Source organism: Gopherus flavomarginatus, chromosome 5 (assembly GCF_025201925.1).
Source record: "Gopherus flavomarginatus isolate rGopFla2 chromosome 5, rGopFla2.mat.asm, whole genome shotgun sequence".
In the NCBI taxonomy this organism is placed as follows: Eukaryota; Metazoa; Chordata; order Testudines; family Testudinidae; genus Gopherus; species Gopherus flavomarginatus.
In genome coordinates this window covers 27350296-27371678 of record NC_066621.1, presented here as the reverse complement: position 1 = coordinate 27371678, position 21383 = coordinate 27350296, and the positions used below count along the sequence as shown (strand labels likewise).

Sequence of the window (21383 nt, the reverse complement as noted above, 5' to 3'; positions counted from 1 at the left end):
TGTACTGTCTGCTGCTTTGCAAGTTGACAATGACGGTTACCGGTCACACTGTACCATCTGCTGCTGTCATGGGTGCTCCTGGCCGGCCTCAGTGAGGTTGGTCGGGGGCACCTGGACAAAAATGGGAATGACTCCCCAGGTCATTCTCTTCTTTAAGTTTTGTCTAATGGAGAGTCAGTCCTGCCTAGAATATCAGGCAAGCCTACTAAAGAACCAGAGAGGCAAACGGCCGCTCTGGGTCAGAGGCCCAGACATCCTGCAGAAATGATGAGCTGCATGCCATTCTTAGGCGTGCCCCTGCAACAACGCCATCCGTTGCTTCCCTCCTCCCCCATCTCTTCTGGGCTACCGTGGCAGTTATCCCTCCATTTGTGTGCTGAAGTAATAAAGAATGCATGAATAAGAAATAACACTGACTTCATTGCCTCTGCAAGCACAGATCAAAAGGGGGAGGGGAGGGGAGCCTCCAACTGCTATGATATTCCAGGCAGGAGTGAATCTCCATTAGACAAAGTTTAAAGAAGAGAATGACCTGGGAGTTATTCCCATTTTTGCCCAGGTGCCCCTGGCCAACCTCTCCTGGCTGGCCTCGGTGAGTGCTCACGGGACGACGATGACGTCTATCAGTCCTACTGTACCGTGTGCTGTCTGCAAGGGAAGGGAAGGGGATGCTGCTGTGTAACGCTGCAGCACCGCGTCTGCCTGCAGCATCCAGTAGACATACGGTGACATTGAAAAAAGGTGAGAAAGGATTTTTTCCCTTTGCTTTCATGGGGGGGGGAGGTGGGGGTGGACATGACATATACCCTGAACCACCCGCGACAATGTTTTTGACCCTTCAGGCTTTGGGAGCTCAGCCAAGAATTCAAATGGTTTTTTGAGAGTACGGGAGCTGTGGCATAGCTACAGTCATCAGTCGTCCCTCCCTCAGTTGTGCCAATTGAAGTTTATGCATGCTTATTTTATAAGTTGCATAAGATATGTAATATTCATTATAATGGCAATTGCAAAAAGAACTAATGAATACATAATTTGGCAATGTATAAAATGTGCTTAATTATAAGAGGTAGTCAAAGCTTTGCAGGAAAAAAAATCCATTATGTCCTGCCTGTGCCCCAGAAACAGGTAACTGGCCATTTCCTTTTTCTGTATGTCTGTCATTTCTTACTGAAATAGTAATTGTAAATGCAAGGCATACTTTTGGTTCAAACAAAGGTTTGAATTAATGAACCCGAGTGTCTTAAACTCAAGTGTGTGCCATTCTCACCCAACTAGGGTGACCAGATATCCCGATTTTATAGGGACAATTCTGATTTTGGGGTCTTTTTCTTATATGGGATCCTATTACCAATTTTTCACACTTGCTGTTTGGTCATCCTACACCCAACAAATATTTTATGGTCTTATAACTTTTGTATTCACCTCGGGCTCAAACTATTGCATTGAGCCACCCCAAGTTGATGTCACCTGCGCAGGTTTCAACTCAGCCAGTGTTTAGCAATCTCAGCTTTTGGGGAAACAATATTTCAATTTATTTGGGATTAAAATTAGATTTCCACTGTAATTCCAGCCTGGTTGTTGAGCTAGAGAAAGTGATTGGTGCATGCGCTGTAGTGACGCTGCTCTGTGACCTTCAGTCAGGGTGCATGTTTTAGCCATTGAACGTCAGCCATACACATTGACTTGAGTTCAAATCAACTCTTATCAGATCTCTGAGAATGTCTGAGGTGTATTGGGTAAGGGGTTTCTTTTCAAACTTCTGTACCACAAGCAGAGCTTTTTCATTAAGAACTTTTTTCAATTTTAATAAATACAAAGTAATGCACAACAGAAAACACAATCCCATCTATATATACAAAATGATGGGGTCTAAATTAGCTGCTACCACTCAAGAAAGAGATCTTGGAATCATTGGGGATAGTTCCCTGAAAACATCTGCTCAATGTGCAGCAGCAGTCAAAAAAGCAAACAGAATGTTAGGAACTATTAGAAAAGGGATTCCTAGAATCATAGAACCATATAGATAATACAGAAGATATCAATGCCACTATATAAATCTATTATATGATCACACCTTGAATACTGTATGCAGTTCTGGTCATCCCATCTCAAAAAATATATATTAGAATTGGAAGGGCAACAAAAATGAATAGGGGTATGAAACAGCTTCCATATGAGGAGAGATTAAAAAGATTTGGCCTTTCAGCTTGGAAAACAGATGACTAAGAGGAGACATGAGAGAGGCAGAGGCTCTGAGTTCCCAGGGGGTACTTTACCCCTGCTGTATCCCAGGCCCCACCTCCAACCCCACCTTTTCCATTAAACCCCTACCTTGCCTCTTCCTGCCCCGTTCTTCCCTCTTTCCCCCTCCCCACCTCTTCTAGGTGATCACTGGTGGGCAGGAAATGCTGCAGAGATGGGAGAGAGGAGCTGATCAGCGGGGCTGCCAGTGGGTGGAAGGGCTGTGGGGGAGAGGGAGGGGCTGATCCGCAGGGCTGCCAGTGGGTGCTGAGCACCCATTATTTTTTTTCCATGGGTGCTTCAGTCCCAGAGCACTCACGGAGTCGGCGCCTATGGATAGAAGGCTGCAAAATCATGAATGGAATAGAGAAAGTGAATAAGGAAGTGTTATTTACCCTTTCATGTAACACAAGACCCAAGGGTTACCCACACTACTTCACACAATGCACAGTCAATCTGTGTAACTCAATGCCAGGGGATGTTCTGAAAGCCAAAAGTACAACTGGGGTCAAAAAAGAATTAGATGAGGTCATGGAGCCAAGATGGTCAGGGATACAACTACATGCTCTGGGTGTCATAAGCCTACAACTGCCAGAAGCTGGGAATAGATGATAGTTGATAAATGACCCATTTGGGTTCATTCCCTCTGAAGCCTCTGGCATTGACCATTGTTGGAAGACAGGATACTGGGCTAGATGGACCACTGTTCTGACCCTGTATGGCTGTTCTTATAACTGATATTTCTAAGTGCTCTAAAACCCACACACGTTCAGATTATTTGGAAAACTGCTGTGCCTCTGTGACGCTATGCCCCATATTCTTCTTTGAGATATTGTTATGATCTGAACATGGCATAACTAAGATGTTTTATGCAAGCTGGATCATGTGAGGTATCATTGTGAAGGGTCATAATCCATTTAATGTGAATGTAAAATCTTAACTACAGTTTCTGCTAAGAACTTTTCATATAGGCCCGGAGTCCACAGCTTGGTCTGGGGCATGAGGGCTAGCTAACAAAGAACAATACATAAGAACATAAGAATGGCCGTACTGAGTCAGACCAAAGGTCCATCTAGTCCAGTATCCTGTCTACCGACAGTGGCCAATGCCAGGTGACCTTGAGGGAGTGAACCTAACAGGTAATGATCAAGTGATCTCTCTCCTGCCATCCATCTCCATCCTCTGACAAACAAACAGAGGCTAGGGACACCATTCCTTACCCATTGTGGCTAATAGCCATTAATGGACTTAACCTCCATGAATTTATCCAGCTCTCATTTAAACGCTGTTATAGTCCTAGCCTTCACAACCTCCTCAGGTAAGGAGTTCCACAAGTTGACTGCACTGTGTGAAGAACTTCCTTTTATTTGTTTTAAACCTGCTGCCTATTATTTCATTTGGTGCCCCCTAGTTCTTGTATTATGGGAATAAATAAATAACTTTTTCTTATCCACTTTCTCTACATCACTCAATTTTATATACCTTATCATATCCCCCCTTAGTCTCCTCTTTTCCAAGCTGAAATGTCCTAGCCTCTTTAATCTCTCCTCATATGGGACCCTCTCCAAAGCCCTAATCATTTTAGTTGCCCTTCTCTGAACCTTTTCTGGTGCCAGTATATCTTTTTTGGGATGAGGCGACCACATCTGTACGCAGTATTCAAAATGTGGGCGTACCATCGATTTATATAAGGGCAATAATATATTCTCTGTCTTATTCTCTGTCACCTTTTTAATGATTCCTAACATCCTGTTTGCTTTTTTGACCGCCTGTGCACACTGCATGGACATCTTCAGAGAACTATCCACGATGACTCCAAGATCTTTCTCCTGATTTGTTGTAGCTAAATTAGCCCCATCATATTGTATGTATAGTTGGAGTTATTTTTTCCAATGTGCATTACTTTACATTTATCCACATTAAATTTCATTTGCCATTTTGTTGCCCAATCACTTAGTTTTGTGAGATCTTTTTGAAGTTCTTCACAGTCTGCTTTGGTCTTAACTATCTTGAGTAGTTTAGTATCATCTGCAAACTTTGCCACCTTACTTTTTACCCCTTTCTCCAGATCATTTATGGATAAGTTGAATAGGATTGGTCCTAGGACTGACTCTTGAGGAACACCACAAGTTACCCTTCTTCATTCTGAGAATTTACCATTAATTCCTACCCTTTGTTTCCTGTCTTTTAACCAGTTTTGAGTCCATGAAAGGACCTTCCCTTTTATCCCATGACAGCTTAATTTACGTAAGAGCCTTTGGTGAGGGACCTTGTCACAGGCTTTCTGGAAATCTAAGTACACTATGTCCACGGTATCCCTCTTGTCTACATATTTGTTGACCCCTTCAAAGAACTCTAATAGATTAGTAAGACACGATTTCCCTTTAGAGAAACCATGTTGACTTTTGGCCAACAATTTATGTTCTTCTATGTGTCTGACAATTATTTTTTTTTTACTATTGTTTTGACTAATTTGCCTGGTACCAACGTTAGACTTACCGGTCTATAATTGCCGGGATCACCTCTAGTGCTCTTTTTAAATATTGGCATTACATTAGCTATCTTCCAGTTGTTGGGTACAGAAGCTGATTTAAAGGACAGGTTACAAACCCTAGTTAATAGTTCTGCAATTTCACATTTGAGTTCTTTCAGAACTCTTGGGTGAATGCCATCTGGTCCCAGTGACTTGTTAATGTTAAGTTTATCAATTAATTCCAAAACCACCTCTAGTGAAACTTCAATCTGTGACAGTTCCTCAGATTTGTCACCTACAAAAACCGGCTCAGATTTGGGAATCTCCCTAACATCTTCAGCTGTGAAGACCAAAGCAAAGAATTTGTTTAGTTTCTCCACAATGACTTTATCGTCTTTAAGCGCTCCTTTTCTCTCTATCATTGAGGGGCCCCACTGGTTGTTTAGCAGGCTTCCTGCTTCTGATGTACTTAAAACACATTTTGTTATTACCTTTTGAGTTTTTGGCTAGCCATTCTTCAAACTCCTCTTTGGCTTTTCTTATTACATTTTTACACTTAATTTGGCAGTGTTTATGCTCCTATTTATCTCGCTAGGATTTGACTTCCACTTTTTAAAGGAAGTTTCTTTATCGCTCACTGCTTGTTTTACATGGTTGTTAAGCCACGATGGCACTTTTTAAGTTTTTTTTTATTGTGTTTCTTAATTTGGGGTATACATTTAAGTTTGGCCTCTACTATGGTGTCTTTAAAAAGCAGTCATGCAGCTTGCAGGGATTTCACTTTAGTCACTGTACCTTTTAATTTCTGTTTAACTAACCCTCTAATTTTTGCATAGTTCCCCTTTTTTAAATTAAATGCCATGGTGTTGGGCTGTTGATGTTCTTCCCACCACAGGAATGTTAAATGTTATTATATTACGGTCACTATTTCCAAGCGGTCCTGTTGTTGTTACCTCTTGGACCAGCTCCTGCTCTCCACTCAGGACTAAATCTAGAGTTGTCTCTCCCCTTGTGGGTTCCCGTACCAGCTGCTCCAAGAAGCAGTCATTTGAAGTATCGAGAAATTTCATCTCTGCATTTCGTCCTGAGGTGACACGTTCCCAGTCAATATGGGGATAATTGAAATCCCCCACTATTACTGAGTTCTTAATTTTGATAGCCTAATTTCCCTTAGCATTTCATCATCACTATCACTGTCCTGGTCAGGTGGTTGATAATAGATCCCTAATGTTATATTCTTATTAGAGCATGAAATTACTGTCCATGGAGAGTCTGTGAAACATGTGGATTAATTTAAGATTACTTCATTTGATTCTACACTTTCTTTCACATATAGTGCCAGTCGTGTCCCTACCCCCTCGCCCCCCACACATGCTGTTCTGTCCTTTTGATATATTTTGTACCCTGGAATGATTGTGTCCCATTGATTGTCCTCAGTCCACCAGATTTCTGTGATGCCTATTGTATCAATATCCTCCTTTATCACGAGGCACTCTAGTTCACCCATCTTATTATTTAGACATCTAGCATTTGTGTACAAGCACTTTAAAAACATGTCACTGTTTAATGGTCTGCCCTTTTCTGATGTGTTAGATTCCTTTTTATGTGAATGTTTCTCGTCTGATCTGGCCCTTACATTATCCTCTTCCATCCTCTGTTCCTGACTGTAACCTAGAGAATCTCTTTCCATTGACTCTCCTCTAAGAGAAGTCTCTGTCCAATCCACATGCTCCTCTGCGGCAGTCGGCTTTCGCCCATCTCCTAGTTTAAAAACTGCTCTACAACCTTTTTAATGTTTAGTGCCAGCAGTCTGGTTCCACTTTGGTTTAGGTGGAGCCCATCTCCTCCATCCCAAAAGTTTCCCTAGTTCCTAATGAATCTAATCCCCTCCTGTCTACACCATCGATTCATCCACACATTGAGACTCTGAAGCTCTGCCTGCCTACCTGGCCCTGCGCCAGGGCTAAGAGAAAGCTGGGGTTGACAGACAACCTTGTGTGTTTCAAGTCGATGAGCAGAGTCAGCATGATTCCAGATGGTGAGTTGTAATTGGGTGTTCTTATCGCTAGTATAGACACACGAAGCGCTGAGAAGGGCCTCAAAGTTAACTCCTTAGTACAGATGCCAGAACAGAGTTCAGGGAGAAGCCTAACATGATTGACATGAGTAATGCCACCTGCCCCTCCCAGATGTATACCAATCTCTGTTCATAGAAATGCAAGGGTAAAACTATAAACAATTGTTATTTTAAATACTAATTACTGCTTTTTTGCTTTAAATCTCCAGGAATGTACCTGTTGGTCAACCAGGAGAGCTGCTACCTTATTCCCCTGGATCCTCAAATCAGGATTTAACCTACACATTGCAACAGGAGTAGTTTAAGGAAAATTATCTGTGTATTAGCAAGATGTTAACCTAACCCATGGGCGGAACCATTATGTAATCTTTTAGACCATTGGCTTATTGTGCTTATCTTGTCTTGCTGCTAGAACCTATCCAAGGGCTGGGGAAATCCCAGGTCCGTTGTTTCTCTCCGCCTATATAATCTATTGTAATTAATTTTCAGGCAGTGTCTCTTAGCCTAATAAGAAAAGTGATACTCCACCAGCGCTGTGTGTAATAAACTCCTGTGCCTGAATCTACAGCCATTTCTGTTCCTTCAGAAGGGGGCTCATCCAGGAAAGCATTGTACCCTAGTGAATGTTGCACTCATGCTGATAAGAAAATTCTTTGTATATGCCCATATAATATTGCTAACAAATCTGTCTAAGTTCAAGGTGACCGTCACTGAGAAACTGGTGCACACACAGCTGGTCCAGATGAAAGGTACCTACCCGTGTGTGACTGCGAAGAACCACTCCATCAAGTTAAATGGAAAGCCCTACCCTTTGACACATCCATCTGTGTGCATGACGATCCCCTGAAGGGCAGCCCTGACTGTTGATGGGACACGGCTCCACCGTACTCCGCCAATGATGGGTAACCTAACATGGGATCTGGAATGGCACTACGGCAGTAAGCATCTAGAGGAAGATCTTCTGGCCCTGCAGGCGAACATCGAGGAGTTGGTGGCTGAGGCCCAGAGACACATTGGGGAAGGCCATCTGAGGTACACTCAGAAAGGGGAGACCATGGACCAGGCCTGTGTTAAGTACTCTGAGGTGCGGAATCAGACAGTGGAGGTTAAATCAATAATTATGGGCAATGCCATCTCAGGTGACAAGATCCCCTGGGAATGGATCTGGGTGCTTTTCTGCCAAATTATGTGGGGAGTGTCCAGCCTGACATTCTTAATGGTGTTGATATTTTACAGGCGACTCTGAAGTAAGCTGAAAACGTTAAAATTGTTATATTTGACCTGGCAGGTTAGGGAACTCTAGGGTCAAGAGGAGGGACTAAAGGGCCATAATTCATTAAATGGATTATGGCCCTTCACACTGGAAATGTTATGATTATCCTATTTGTATTCATATATCATTTTTGTATCTGAAGTTGGAAATATTATCTATGTGCCTATTACAACTGTCTTTACAGCGGGGGAATGCCCACCAGACAGAATGCAGTCAACCTGGATGGGGTATAAGAGGGAACAACAGAACTTTGAAGATGCTAATCTCCCACCTTCCTGGGATGCTGCAAACAACTTTTGACTCATGGCTGCTTTGGCACTGCAAGGCCATGTGCTCATACACCATCACCACCACCTGAGGGGGGTGGGGGGGTCCTTCCTGCTGGCCACCGGATTGTAACCTGGAGCTGCTGCAGCTGCCGCATTTGCTGCCTGACAGCTGCTGGAACCTCAGGGAGGAGGACAAAGAGGATCATTTACCAGTGAGGGAGAGCATAGAAACTTTGCAGACTGCTGTGGAGGGGGCCTTCAAGAACTGAGTGACTTTTGAACTGTGTTCGTGTGGTGGGGGTCTTGACTGTTTGTGGGGGGACACAAGGGATGTGGTGTGGAGCCTGCCTCCTGGTCTATGTGTCCCCCTCCAACCCCCACCATCATTGCTGCCCCCTCCACCACCCCCACTGGCTGTTTACCATCTGCCTCACCCTCTTGCCTCTGGGACTCAGCTGCTCATCTGGCTTGCCACGCCCTTTCGGGCCAAAAGCAGCAGCCAGCCCATATTGACTCTGTGCAAGCGCACGTACCCCACCCCCTTGGACTGACCCCTTCCCCCCTGCAGCAAGACCCCAGCTTTGCCCCTTGCTGCCTTTTGTCCCTCCCCTTTGCCCCAGCCCCCTCGCTAGCTTCAGTTTGTCTGTCTGCCCCGGCCGTTTCTCTCTGCTGCTTTGTTTGCCCCGCCCCAGCATCTGAAGCTAGCCCCTAGGTCTCCCTGTCCTGCCTCCAACCTGGTTGTTCCCCTCCCACCCCGGGGTTTCCCCAGGCCTGATTAGCCCCTCCCCTCATGTGCCCATGCCCCCTCCCATGAACTTGTCCCCCTCCCATTTGAGTTTGCCCAGTTCACTGCCCCCCTCCCATGCTGTTATATCCCCCATTCCCCTAGTGCAGCTAGAGGAACCAGATTCCCATCCTGAGTCTGTGACTGAACCCCCACAAGTCCTTGATAGCACCCCCCATCCAGCCCTCCCCTCCCAGCGCCCTCCTCCCCTGCCTGCAGACAAGTGGGGAGTAGTTGCTCACTTTCCCTACTCCCCCTCCACTCTCATTATGGCAGGGACAAGGCAGGTGGAACCCCTTGGACAGACTCTACTACCCCTCCTCAACTCCCCCCCCCCGCCATCATCCCTCCTTGCATCTACCTCAATTGCCGCTGCTGAAGCACCTGCTACCACCCCTGGTGGGGCACCAGCAGCAGTGGGCAGCCGGCAGCGGGCAACAGGGTGACCTCTTCTGTTGCCACGTCCCTTGCCCTCCATGGCAGGGGCTGCCTCCACTGCCACAGCATCCCTCCACCAGCTCTGTAGGTGCTCCTCCCCTGGCCCCCAGGGTGTACACGCAGGTGGCGAAAGCCCCCCTGCCTGCTGCTACATCATCTCTCCTGACCACCACCTCTGCTATCATCTATAGCGGCTGGGGCCCCTTCCCCACTTTGACCAGGAAGCACGGTGTCCGTTGCCTCCTGGTGCCCACTTCGCCCCACGCAGAAACCTACATGCAGGAGTTGACAAGGGTAGTGGGGCCCACAGCCATTGTGGTGGCCTCCAAAATGTAGGGAAAGGTCGTTGTCTTCCTGGCATCGGAGGCTGCTGCTCCGGAGGGGGTGGAGAAGGGCCTGGCGGGGGGGTGGCGTGTTCATCCCCCTGGAGCTGCTGGAGGACCTGGGCATCCACATGGTCCTGACTTCTGTACTTCCGTTCCTTCCCACTGCCACCCTGTTACCCTCCTTCTCTACTCTGGGGAAACCCATCTCCATTGTTAGCCCTCTCCCAAACTGCTGCTTCTGCTCCCACCTCTGAGGAGCCCCTGGACTCTTCCATGAGCCCGGCCGCAGGTGGCACCCTGTTAAACGGCCACCAAGCCTCTTGAGGTGATGGCCGGTGCCATGCCTCCCGCTTCTCTCAGCACGCTCCCAGAGGGATGGCTCCTTGGGGCTGGCAGCCAGACGACTCTCCAGCTCTAAGACATCCCATTCCAACTGCTCTATTGCCGCATCCCTCCGTCGGCTGATGCAGCGGGTGTAGTCATGGCAGAAGAGCCAGGTGCGCACCCTTCCCCACTCCCCCCCACAGCCGTGCAGAGGGAAAGACGCACCTCTGCCCTTGCCAGGCCAACCAGAAGTCCCGGAGGGATGCCACGAAGCCCACATCCTCCAGCAAGCTGTTGCTGAAATGCCAATAGGCCAGCCCCGGCCTCTCCACGCAGAGAGAGGCCATCACGGTGGCTAGATGTTGATCAGAAAATGGGGCTGGCCAGATGCTGGATGAGTGGGCCCGTGAAAGATGGATGCATGGCATATAGATACAGTCCAATTGGGAGTGGCACGACTAATCGGCCTCCACCTGGACAAAGGTAAACGTCATCCAGGTGGTGGTTGTGCCAGACGTCCACCAAAGAGTGATGGTCGACAATATCCTGGAGGACATATGCGGCGGCGGGGCACTGCTCGCTCCCACTCCTCGAGCAGTGTTAAAGTAAAGTCCCCGCCCAGGACCAGGCACTTGTGAGGATCCAAGGAGCCGAGGAAGGCAGATGCCTGCTGATAGAAACGCAGCTGCTCCGGGCCCGATGTTGGGGCGTAAACGTTGACGAGATTGACCACTAGCCCCTCCATGCGGACCCAGAGGTACACCAGGCGGCCCAGCACAGCCTCAGCAACCCCCAGCACCTTGGGCCGTAGGTTGAGGGAGAATTGGGTAGCCACTCCAGCTGAATTGGTGGCGAGGTGGCTAAAATAAACCCTGTCCCCCCACTCCAGCCACCAGTTCTTGGAAGCCCTCCGCTGCATGCCCACCAATAAATCTCCGGGCATGGACGGGCTGACCATGGAGTTCTACCATGTGTTCTGGGATGTCCTCAGCCCAGACCTAGTCACCATCTGGGCCAAGTCCTTGCAGAGCTGGGTCCTCCTTCTTTCGTTCAGGCGAGCCATGCTTGCCTTATTGCCGAAGAAGGGGACCTCTGTGACTTATGGAATTGGCGTCCTGTCTCACTCCTCAGCATGGAAAGTCGTAGCGAAGGCCATCTTGCTGCTGGCAGACGTGGTCCACCCAGACCAGACCTACACCGTCCTGGGCCGCACCATATTTGATAACCTGTATCTGGTCCGGGACCTCTTGGAGCTTGGGTGTAGGGATGGTCTGTCGTTTGCCCTCCTGTCCCTTGGATCAGGAGAAGGCATTCGACAGGGTGGACGACAGGTATCTCCTGAGCACTCTGCGAGCGTTTGACTTCAGACCCCAGTTTGTGGGCTTTCTCCAGGTGCTGTACATCTCCGCAGAGTGTCTGGTCAGGCTCAAGTGGACCCTGACCAAACCGGTCAGTTTCGGGCGAGAAAAAACTGCAGCCTCTGCCCACTGTCTTGGGCTTGCAGGGCTCGGGCTTCACAGCTGTTTCCTGGCTGTGTATACTTCTGTGCTTGGGCTGGAGCCTAAGCTCTGGGACCCTCCCACCCTGCAGGGTCCTAAAGCCTGGGTTCATGCCCGAGCCCAGAAGTCTACACAGCCAGGAAACAGCCACACAGCCCGTGCCCAAGTCAGCTCATAAGGGCCAGCTGCAGGTTTTGATTTGCTGTGGAGACATACTCATATAGAGGTGCTACTAAACTGCAAATATTTGGACAGGAAAATGTTCTAGTGGTCTCCAGGAGCTGCTATCCAAAATTTCTTCAAGAATCTGTTTTTTTGTGCTTGTTGCTGGGGAAGAGAATTGCTGTATATCCTTTAGAAATGTGTTCCTGTCACTTGGACTATTAAAAGCTGTCACATTGCCAGGTTTCCACACCCTTTCAGAATGTGACATTACTGGAAGGTTGGCTCAAAAGGCCAAAATTATCTTACTGAACAGTATTTGATTAATAGAATTATAAAACCATAGGGTTAAAAGGTACTGCAAGGGTCTAGTCTCATCCCCTGTCAAAATGTAGGATTGGCTGTGTCTAAAATCACTCAAGACAGATGGCTATCCAGCCTCTTTTTGAAAACCGGCAATGAAGGAATTTCCATGACTTCTCTAGGCAGTTTGTTCCATTGTCCTACTGTTCTTACAGTTAGGATGTTATTCCTGATATTTAATCTAAATCCTACTGTTCTTACAGTTAGGATGTTTTTCCTGATATTTAATCTAAATCCTACTGTTCTTACAGTTAGGATGTTTTTCCTGATATTTAATCTAAATCTGCTGTGCTGTAGTTTGTACCCATTGCCTCTTGTCTTAGCCTCTCTGGCAAGAGAAGACAACTTCTCGCCATCTTTTTTATGGCAGCCTTTCAAGCATTTAAAGACCATTTAATCTCCTCTTTTCCAAACAAAACATACCCAGTTCCTTCACCCTGTGCTCATATGGCTTGCATCCATTCCTTTGATCACCTTTGTTGCTCACCTCTGGATCGTTTCCAGTTTCTCTACATCCTTTCTATACATTGGTAACCAAAATTGGACACTATACTCCAGCTGAAGCCTAACCAGTTCCGAATAGAGCAGTACTATCACCTCCCGTGACTTGCATGCTATGCCTCTGTTAACGCAACCTAAAATTGCATTTGCGTTTTTCCCCTTTACCTCTTCTCCACCTGTTCCTGTGCACACACTGCTTGGCTATCTTGTTCTTTTCTCCTCATGGCATTCTTATTCCAATGATGGCTGGCAGCTCTGTCCCCCACTGGCAGTTATGCCTCTGAAGGCAGTCCTTATAGTAGCAGTCCCTAGACTGACTGACTCTTCCTTGTTGACAGCTGCTTTTATGGGCATCCAGGCTCTTTGCCATTAAACGCCTTAAAATGAGTGGAAGGATCTGGAAACAAGGAAGTCCTAGCACCATGTGACCAGCCAGCTCTCGGTAGATCACAAGCAAGTGCTCTGCTGACCCAGCTTTAGGGGTAACCACTCCTTTTGACAACAGCTAGATGTGACTGGGGGAGATGAGCTGTACCACCTCAGCTTCATGCCTGTTCTCTGATGAGTCAATTGTATCTCATACCCCTACAGCAGCAGCAGCTCCTCCCCCAAACGCTCATGCTAGAGATCCCCCTGGCAGCTTTCTCCTGACCCCTTATCTAATCCAATCTGGTAGAAAATCCTTTTGAATTGAAATAGAAGGTTTTTTTTTTTAAAATGTATTTAGTGTGAATAATTTGATCTTGTTTTCTTCTTCCAACACTGAAGACAGGGTAAAAAGATAATACCATGGCTTTTCTAGTTCATTTTCCTTAAAATAAAGAAATAAATAGTGGAATTTTCTTGAGCAAGTGGAGCCCACTAATGTAAAAACCGATCATGAAGGAAAGGGAAACTGCATTTCCAGCTCTCTAAAAACACCACCATTTAATTTTATAACATAAGCAGGGGTTTATTCCACAATAGAAACTGCAACATTTGATACAAGCTACCCCAAAAAAGGAGAAAGCCAAAATACAGCAGTGGCAATTACTTTACAGAGCTTTTTCTGTCTTCTACTGCGCTAGTCCATCAGTGACACTAGGACCTAAACATTTGCTTTCTGTACATCAACCAATGCTAAAAGCACCAACACGCTGTTCAGAATTGTAATTCCAGTCACTGCAACCAGACATAGAAGTTATTGCTCAGATAAATAAATCTAGTCTACAAAAAAAATACAAAGTGAAAAAAACTAAAGTTTCCAAAAAGAGTTAACAGAGTAAACAAGGGATATCCTCAAAAGAGGATCTATTGGGATTCATGGTGCAGTTTTTCTGCACCTAAACCAAGTTGAATTATGTATGCTGGTATATCCCAGAGAGAGGTAATTGAATGCTGTACAATAAAAGGTGCATGTTTCAGATGCCTTCCAAACTGGAGGAAACCCCTACTAAACAGTGAGCATTTCAAATCTCAACAACCACAAATAGCTCAAGAGAAAAAATACAAAAGTTTCAAAAATTGTTTGCGTTCTGAAAAATGATCCCATGAGGATAGAAGTAGCACCATTTGCAGCCTGGCTCTTAAACCAGCCCTGTGACTTTATGGAGAAATTCTGATAACCTTCCTTAATGGAGTCCTGACTGACTTCTGGTGAGTTTTACTTTCAATATTGAGAGTCCTTCCCAGTACAGCTGATACAGATGTAGTCTTCCTTCTCTGCCATCTCAGGAGAAATGCCCACACATACCTGATGGAACCATTGATTGCAACTGCCATCACACTGGACCCAATCCACCTAATTGCAAAGAGCAGACAGATTAGTGTTCAGAGAAAGGCAGCAGATAAAGTGCAAACCTTCTGTGGTAAGTTATCTTCAAGCTCTTAGCAATCTACCTACTTGAACCAGCCAACATCCTACCCTGAGGGACTGGCTTAGTGACTGCTAGGGGCACAGTCAGCTCTTGCACTGTGGTCAGTTTCACAAATGTAACTAAAGCGGTTTGGTCAAGTGCAGTGTCCTCCCTACCACTCGCACACAGTTTAAAACCTTGAGGAGGTGGCTTGAATTGGGGTTTTTTTTTTTGAAGTTTTTCTCTCGTCACTGTGCGCAACCCTCACAAACAGCAGGGGAGCTAACACAGACACCAAGGGGGTATGAATATACAACTCAGCCCCTGCTGTGTATGTACAATCCTGGGACTGGACACATCAATTGCCTGCTGCCACATGGTGCTTTCTACTGCATAGGGGAGTGTGTCTCTATGCTCAGTGAACATGAGGGCAACAATCTATAATGCCCTAAGATTTTCTTTTGGGATTCTGGTGCTCTCCCAGCCTCCTGTACAGGCAGTGAAGGGTGGAATGCTCTTTGCTGCTAAATTCAAGGATGGCTCCACATGCCCACATCTCTCCCCAGGTCTATGCAGAGCTCCCTCCTTCCAGTCATTCCCAGCCCAGTGAGGGGGGCCTGTGTGAAGCCTCCACCCTCCAGCTTTGCCTCTCATTATGTTTGGCTATGCAGGGGTGAGAGGGAATCTCCCATTGCTCCTGTCTGCCCAAGCCATGAAGCCTTCGTATACCTGTATCCCAGGGGCACTGATGGAGTCACAGCTTGCTTGCACCCCCTGCCATCCCTTCACTGCATCACTCTGGCTCAATGTAGACATTCTCCTAGCATCTCCTCCACTCTCCTGCCAGGTTTGGTGCTGGAGTCTGAAAGGATGGTGACTGCTTAGCTCTCCTCTCTGACTTTGGGAACAGTTCCAGGTAGGGAAGAGGGACCATCTTAGTTCCCAAGCTCTATGTGGAAGCTGTACTGGTGATACTCCTTGAGTGGCTGAGAAAGGGTGTGCACTCCTCCAGAAAAGCAATGAACAGGGATGTCATCATGTAGGGAGTTAGGCACTAGGTGATTTTGAAAATCCCACTAGGTGCTTATTTGCATCTTTAGGCCCTTAAACACCTTTAAAATCTGGTCAAAAGTTACCAGAAGAACAGAAGGCGTTCTCTGTCTAAATCACTGTTATGTTGTAACTTAACCAGAGCTGAGAACAAATATACATAAAGTAATATAAGTTTTAAATCTACTGTGTCCTTCTAATAAGAACAGCATTAATTTGAAACCCAGAAGGATATAGACCAAGAAGTTGTTAGCTCCACCCTGTGATGTCATCATGAAAATTTCTGTTTGAAAAAACCCTCATTCCATGTTACCTGTTAGAGGTGTAGGGAGAAGCAATGGCTGAGCTCCATGCATTATTCTTACTGCATCACTAAGGCCTTACCCCAGTGGTTTATTACTGTGGGCCACAAATGTGGCCCACAATGTGTTATGTGGGCCACAGCTTGAGAATCACAGCACCTCCCCACCCCCAACCCTCTACAGTTCCCTGTGCCCAGCACGCCCCCCTGCTCAGAGCCCCCTCCACAGAGTGGGCCAGGACGGGTGCCCTAGGTGGGGGATCCAGACCCTGCGGTGAGAGGCTGGGCAGCTGGACCCTGGGACTCCACTGTATGGGCCCAGGTAGCTGGCCTCTGGACCCCCATCCTGAGTGGCCAGGTAGCCCGGATCCCTGTGCCAGGCCAGGAGTAGAGCCCCAGGCAGCTAAAACCTGGCACCTTGCAAAATGGGGGATGAGGAATAGCTCAGTGGTTTGAGCATTGGCCTGCTAAACTCAGGGTTGTGAGTTCAATCCTTGAGGGGCCATTTAGGGATCTGGGGCAAAAATCTGTCTGACAATTGGTCCTGCTTTGAGCAGAGGGTTAGACTAGATAACCTCCTGAGGTCCCTTCCAACCCTGATATTCTATGAGTCTATGAAACCCCTGGTTCCCAGCACCGCCCACTCCCTCACAGCCAAGAGGCACCTCTCGCCCCAAACCTGCCCAGAGACCCACTCTCCAACTCCCTGCTGCACTCACCAGCCCCCTCCTGGCAGGAGCCCTCCTGCAAGCTGCCAGATGTTGTCTCTCCTTCAGCCAGCCCCGCTCCCTATCAGACCAGGGCAGCAAATCTTGAATTTTTTTTAGCACACAGCTGGGCTGCAGCTATGTGCTAACTGGGCCACGGGTTGAGAACTGCTGCCCTAGCCACTTTCAGAAATCACACAAATTAAACTAAATTGGGTTAGAAACTGATTCAGTTAAATTAGACCAACCACCTTTGTGTGGGCACACAAATTGGTTTACTAGCGGTATCACAAAGCTTATACCTTTCACAGAGTTCAGCTTACTCCTGAGACAGGACTTCTCTCAACAACAAAAAAATTCTGGAACTTGTAGCCCAGTAACCCTTAGATGCTAAAGCATGTTGGATATAAAAAGACTTCCTTTCCTCAGTCTGGGGGAGGACCAGGGATATGGTAGGACTTGTCGAGTTTCTCTCTGCCACGGAGGAGATGAAGGATGGGCAGGTGTAGTGATCTTTGCAAGGGGAAGTGCTAAAGGAAGAAACCTACTAAAGAAGCCTTAAAAGGCCCATTTGAGACCCTTGCATTAAGAGGGGAGAATCCCTGAGAAAATGAAGGTGCTCCAAGACTCTGAGGGGGCAGTACCCAAGGAATTTGGTATGGTTTGCCTTTTTGGATTCTGTCTACCCTGGAAAGGGGATTTTTTTTTGGCTCAGCCAGAACCATCCAGCCAGTGGAGAAAGTGAGGCATGGGCCCAGCCTGACAATGGGCAGGTCAGCTGCACCATGTGATTAATGTCAATTTATTTGGTGACAAGCCAAACTACATTAAATTGGCATGAAACATTCTTAAACTGATTTAGGAATGTCCACACAAAGGGGCTTGTGTTGATTTTGATATTTCAATTGAGAAACTGATTTAGCTCATGGAAACTGTGTGTAGACACAACCTAAGATTTTTAAAAACAGCCCTTCAAGCAGCCTTTAAGGAGAAACAGTAGTAGCTTTTCTGTCAAAGAAACACAGTAGGATTGTAAGAAATCTGGAATTGTAAGGACCTCCCTCCAAGCTTAATAGAAGATGCAACAAGCAGCAGCCAGCTGCCAAATGGACCTTTAAGAGCTACTTCTGTCTATCTGAAAAGTGAGTTATTGGAGACACTGGGAGAAGTTCCTACGAAAATGTGATTCAACTCTAAGTAGTTCCAATAGTTGCCAGGTACTCAAAGAAGAGTGCCTGTAGGGAAGAGACTAAAGGAAAGGATGAGCTCCTTAGGTTTTCCAGGTGCCCAGTGTCTGAACAGGGGTGGCTCTAGACATTTCGTCGCCTCAACCACAGCGTCATGCCACGGGGCGCGCTCTGCCGCTCGCCGGTCCCGCGGCTCCAGTGGACCTCCCGCAGGCATGCCGCCGAAGGCACCCTACCTGCCGCCTTCCCGGCGACTGGCAGAGTGCCCCCCGTGGCATGCTGCCCCAAGCACGCGCTTGGCGTGTTGGGGCCTGGAGCCGCCCCTGTTTCTGAAATAGCTCTCACTCTCTTTGTCGATAATGTTGGTCTAACAAAAGGATTAGGGATCAGTTCCGATATCACCTGCTCCCTGCATTTGGTGCCCCACAGCAGGCTTCCCATTCACTGACCTCATCTCCTTCAGGCTGCAGGCAGTTCACCGCAGGGCAGATTGCATCTTCATCCTCCGAGTCCTCCTGCTCAGAGAACGACATATCCAAGGGAAGCAAGTGGCTTTCACTGGAGCGCTGCACCTCAAAAAGCTGTTCTCGCTCTCTCTCCACTTTGCTATTGCTGAGATCCTTGGAGGGATTCAGTTTCAATTTCTTCTTTTTGGGTGTTTTCAGTTTTTTTACTCTTGCTCTCTTCTCACCACAGAAGCCCTCTCTTTCAAAGCGCCTCTTTAATTTTCTCTCCACAGAACCAACTCCATCTCTCTTCCCCCGGCAGCACTCGTTCTAGTGGGAAGGATATTGAAGCAAAACCCTAAGGACTCTAATCTGTTATTCAATGATCTATCTTCCCCTCCAACATACCACCCATCCACCGCTACACTGAAAGGAGGGCCGCCCTCTATGGCACACTAAACACACTCACCCTGCAGCTATTCTTAAGGGCTGAACATTGGGTCAAAGCAAGAGTTGGAATGAGTGAGTGACTCCCTCCTTTTTTTCTCTCCTCCAAAAGCAGCTTTATAAGTTTCCAGTTTCCAAGGAAAAGCCTCTTCCCCACTGGATTCATTAGTATCTGGTTACTATTAGAATCAGAATGGCCATAATTAAGTCATACAAATGACCAGTAAATGCAGTTTTAGGATGCAGGAATGCAACACAAATTATATTTACAGACACAGAAACCTGCAGAGAGAGTTGCACAAAGTTCCCAACCCCTCCTGAAGACACACACACACTTTCGAAGTTTACGGAGTCCAGCCAGAACCTCTTTGCTTGGGAAGGGTTCCAAACAGAGGGATCTGTGGTGTTGTCAGATACCTGCCTTTTCACTTGTTGATCCTATTGCTGACCTCTGTTCTGTTTGCAGAACAGGGTTCTGCTTTGTGAATAAGATCTGGTAGAGCTCTTGTATTTCAGGCAGTGAAACCTGTAGCAAATGGGCTTCCATCAGCAGCTCATCCAGCTCTGCGCTAATGGCTACAACAACAAAACAAACATTTTAATGTTCTAATGTCAAGGTTTGTGATAAATACAGAGATTTAGAAAATTCTTTCCCAACAGTCAAGGCCAGATTAATTTTTTGTGGGCCCAGTGCCAAACATATTTGCGGGCCCCCACTGGGGAAATAGGGCATGTGATGGGGGGTGGTCCGCTGAGCGAGGGGCCGGTTGGGGGCAATGAGGTGCAGTGCGGCGGTAGTGGCCCCACTCAGCCCAGCACAAGGGCACTATTTACATACTCAAAACTGCTAGACGCACACTGGCCTGCCCAGGCCTGTTCTGCCAGCGTGCCCCTCACCCAGAGACTTCTCCTACAGATCCCTATGCCCAGCACCCCCTGCCTTGATACCCCTCCCGGTGACCTCCCACCACAACTGCACAGCACTGCGCTGGCTCACCATACCCCCTGCCCAGCTCCCCTACTGTCCAGCATCCACTTCACAATCCCGCCATCACAGCTGCACAGTGCCCCATATTCCTGAGAGAATTCTGCATCAAATTCTGTGCATAATATTTTAAAATTATGATTTTTTTTAAACAATAAACAAAAGTGGAAGCTCCACCATGGACGTGGGGAGCACAGGCCACTAGCTGCATGGAGGTGCGAGAATACTCTGCAGCCTCCCCCGGCCCCCAGGGACAGGGATTTGGCAGTGAGGCTGAACCTGACACTGACATAGAGCAAGGGCCATGCCTGCCACAGAAACATCCTGGGGCCCTGCCCCTTTTGCCCCAGGCAGACCAGATGTGGGCAGGGAGGCTCAGCCTGGCAGCAGAATCCAAGTGCAGAGGGACTTAGTGTGGGGGTATCCAGATGGGGGTAAGAGGGTTCTGTGGGGGGCTGTCTGGGTGCAGGCAGCTCAGTGGGGGATCTGGATGCACAGAGAGGTGCCAGGTGCAGGGGCAATTGGAGTCTGCAGGAGGGACCAAGTGAAAGTGGTTGGAGCTCAGTGCGCGGGGGGGGGAGGGGAGACTGGGGCGGGAGGGGTTAATTGGGTGGGGTTCTAGGTGTAGGTGGTTGGGGCTCAGTGGGGAGGGTGTCGGGGGGGGCTCATCGGTGTGGTACAGATGCAGGGGAGGTAGACTTTGTCAGGGTGAGGGTTTGATGGGCCTGCTTAACAGGAGAGCCCCAGCTGCTGCAAAGGGGATCCACATGCTGGGCCCGTTTCCCCTATCCCAGGGATCGGCAACCTTCGGCATGCGGCCCACCAGGGTAAGTCCCCTGGAGGGCCAGGCTGGTTTGTTTACCTGCTGCATCTGCAGGTTCGGCTGATCACAGCTCCCATTGGCTGCCGTTCACTGCTCCAGGCCAATGGGGGCTGCAAGAAGCCATGGCCAGCACGTCCCTCAGCCCATGCTGCTTACCTCAGCCCTCCATTGGCCTGGAATGGTGAACCACGGCCAGTGGAACCCGCGATAGGCCAAACCTGCGGATGCAGCAGGTAGACAAACCAGCCCGGCCCGCCAGGGGGCTTACCCTGGTGGGCCGTGGGCCGCCAATCCCTGCCCTATCCCCTTCTCTTCCCCATCCCATGCCCCTTCCTTCCCCACTGCCTGTTCCCCTGCCCCACTGCTGGCACTCACTGTTGTACAAAATGAAGGATGGCTCCAGCACACAGAAGGGAGCTTAATGAGCATGAGGACCCAGAAGGTGGTGTCCAGCTGCAAAGTCCAGGGAACTGAGCAGCACCTTCTTTTTTCAGCCAGGAAGCGCAGCGCTGCCTTCACAGAATAGGTATGCTCATTCCACCCCCGTCCTCAAGGCTCCTCCTCTGCCTCTTCTCTGCCTCCTCTCCCCAGCGGCGAGCATGGTGCAGCTCTGCTCTTCCCCTTCCCTTCTGCCGGCAAACAGTTGATCGGCAGCACGGAGGGGGAGAGCAGGAACGCAGCAAGCTGTGAGAAAAGGCAGGGGAGGGGGAGCTTGGCTGCCCTACTGCAGCAGGAGCCTCAGTGCCAGCAGCACCAAGCTTCTGCCCCCCACAGGAATGGGGGGGGTGGGGGCGCGGAGAAGAGTAGGCCTGCCCGGGGTCCCCCTGGAGTGTGGGTCTGGCGCCATGGTAAATCCGTTACTGGCAATAGTA

At 48.2% G+C, this 21383-nt stretch overlaps 1 protein-coding gene across 3 annotated transcripts in view; it reads right to left on the bottom strand.

The window, feature by feature from the left end:
* Positions 1-13656: 13656 nt before the first annotated feature.
* Positions 13657-21383, bottom strand: part of KDM5B (lysine demethylase 5B) — a 207948-nt gene continuing 200221 nt past the window's right edge. For all 3 annotated transcript variants that reach the window (XM_050956074.1, XM_050956076.1, XM_050956075.1), the window contains 3 exons: positions 19125-19279; positions 18260-18586; positions 13657-14510 (listed from right to left, as the gene is read on the bottom strand). In XM_050956074.1, coding sequence (XP_050812031.1) covers positions 14379-14510; positions 18260-18586; positions 19125-19279 — 614 coding nt within the window. In that variant the 3' untranslated portion in view covers positions 13657-14378. The remainder of the gene's footprint in view (positions 14511-18259; positions 18587-19124; positions 19280-21383) is intronic.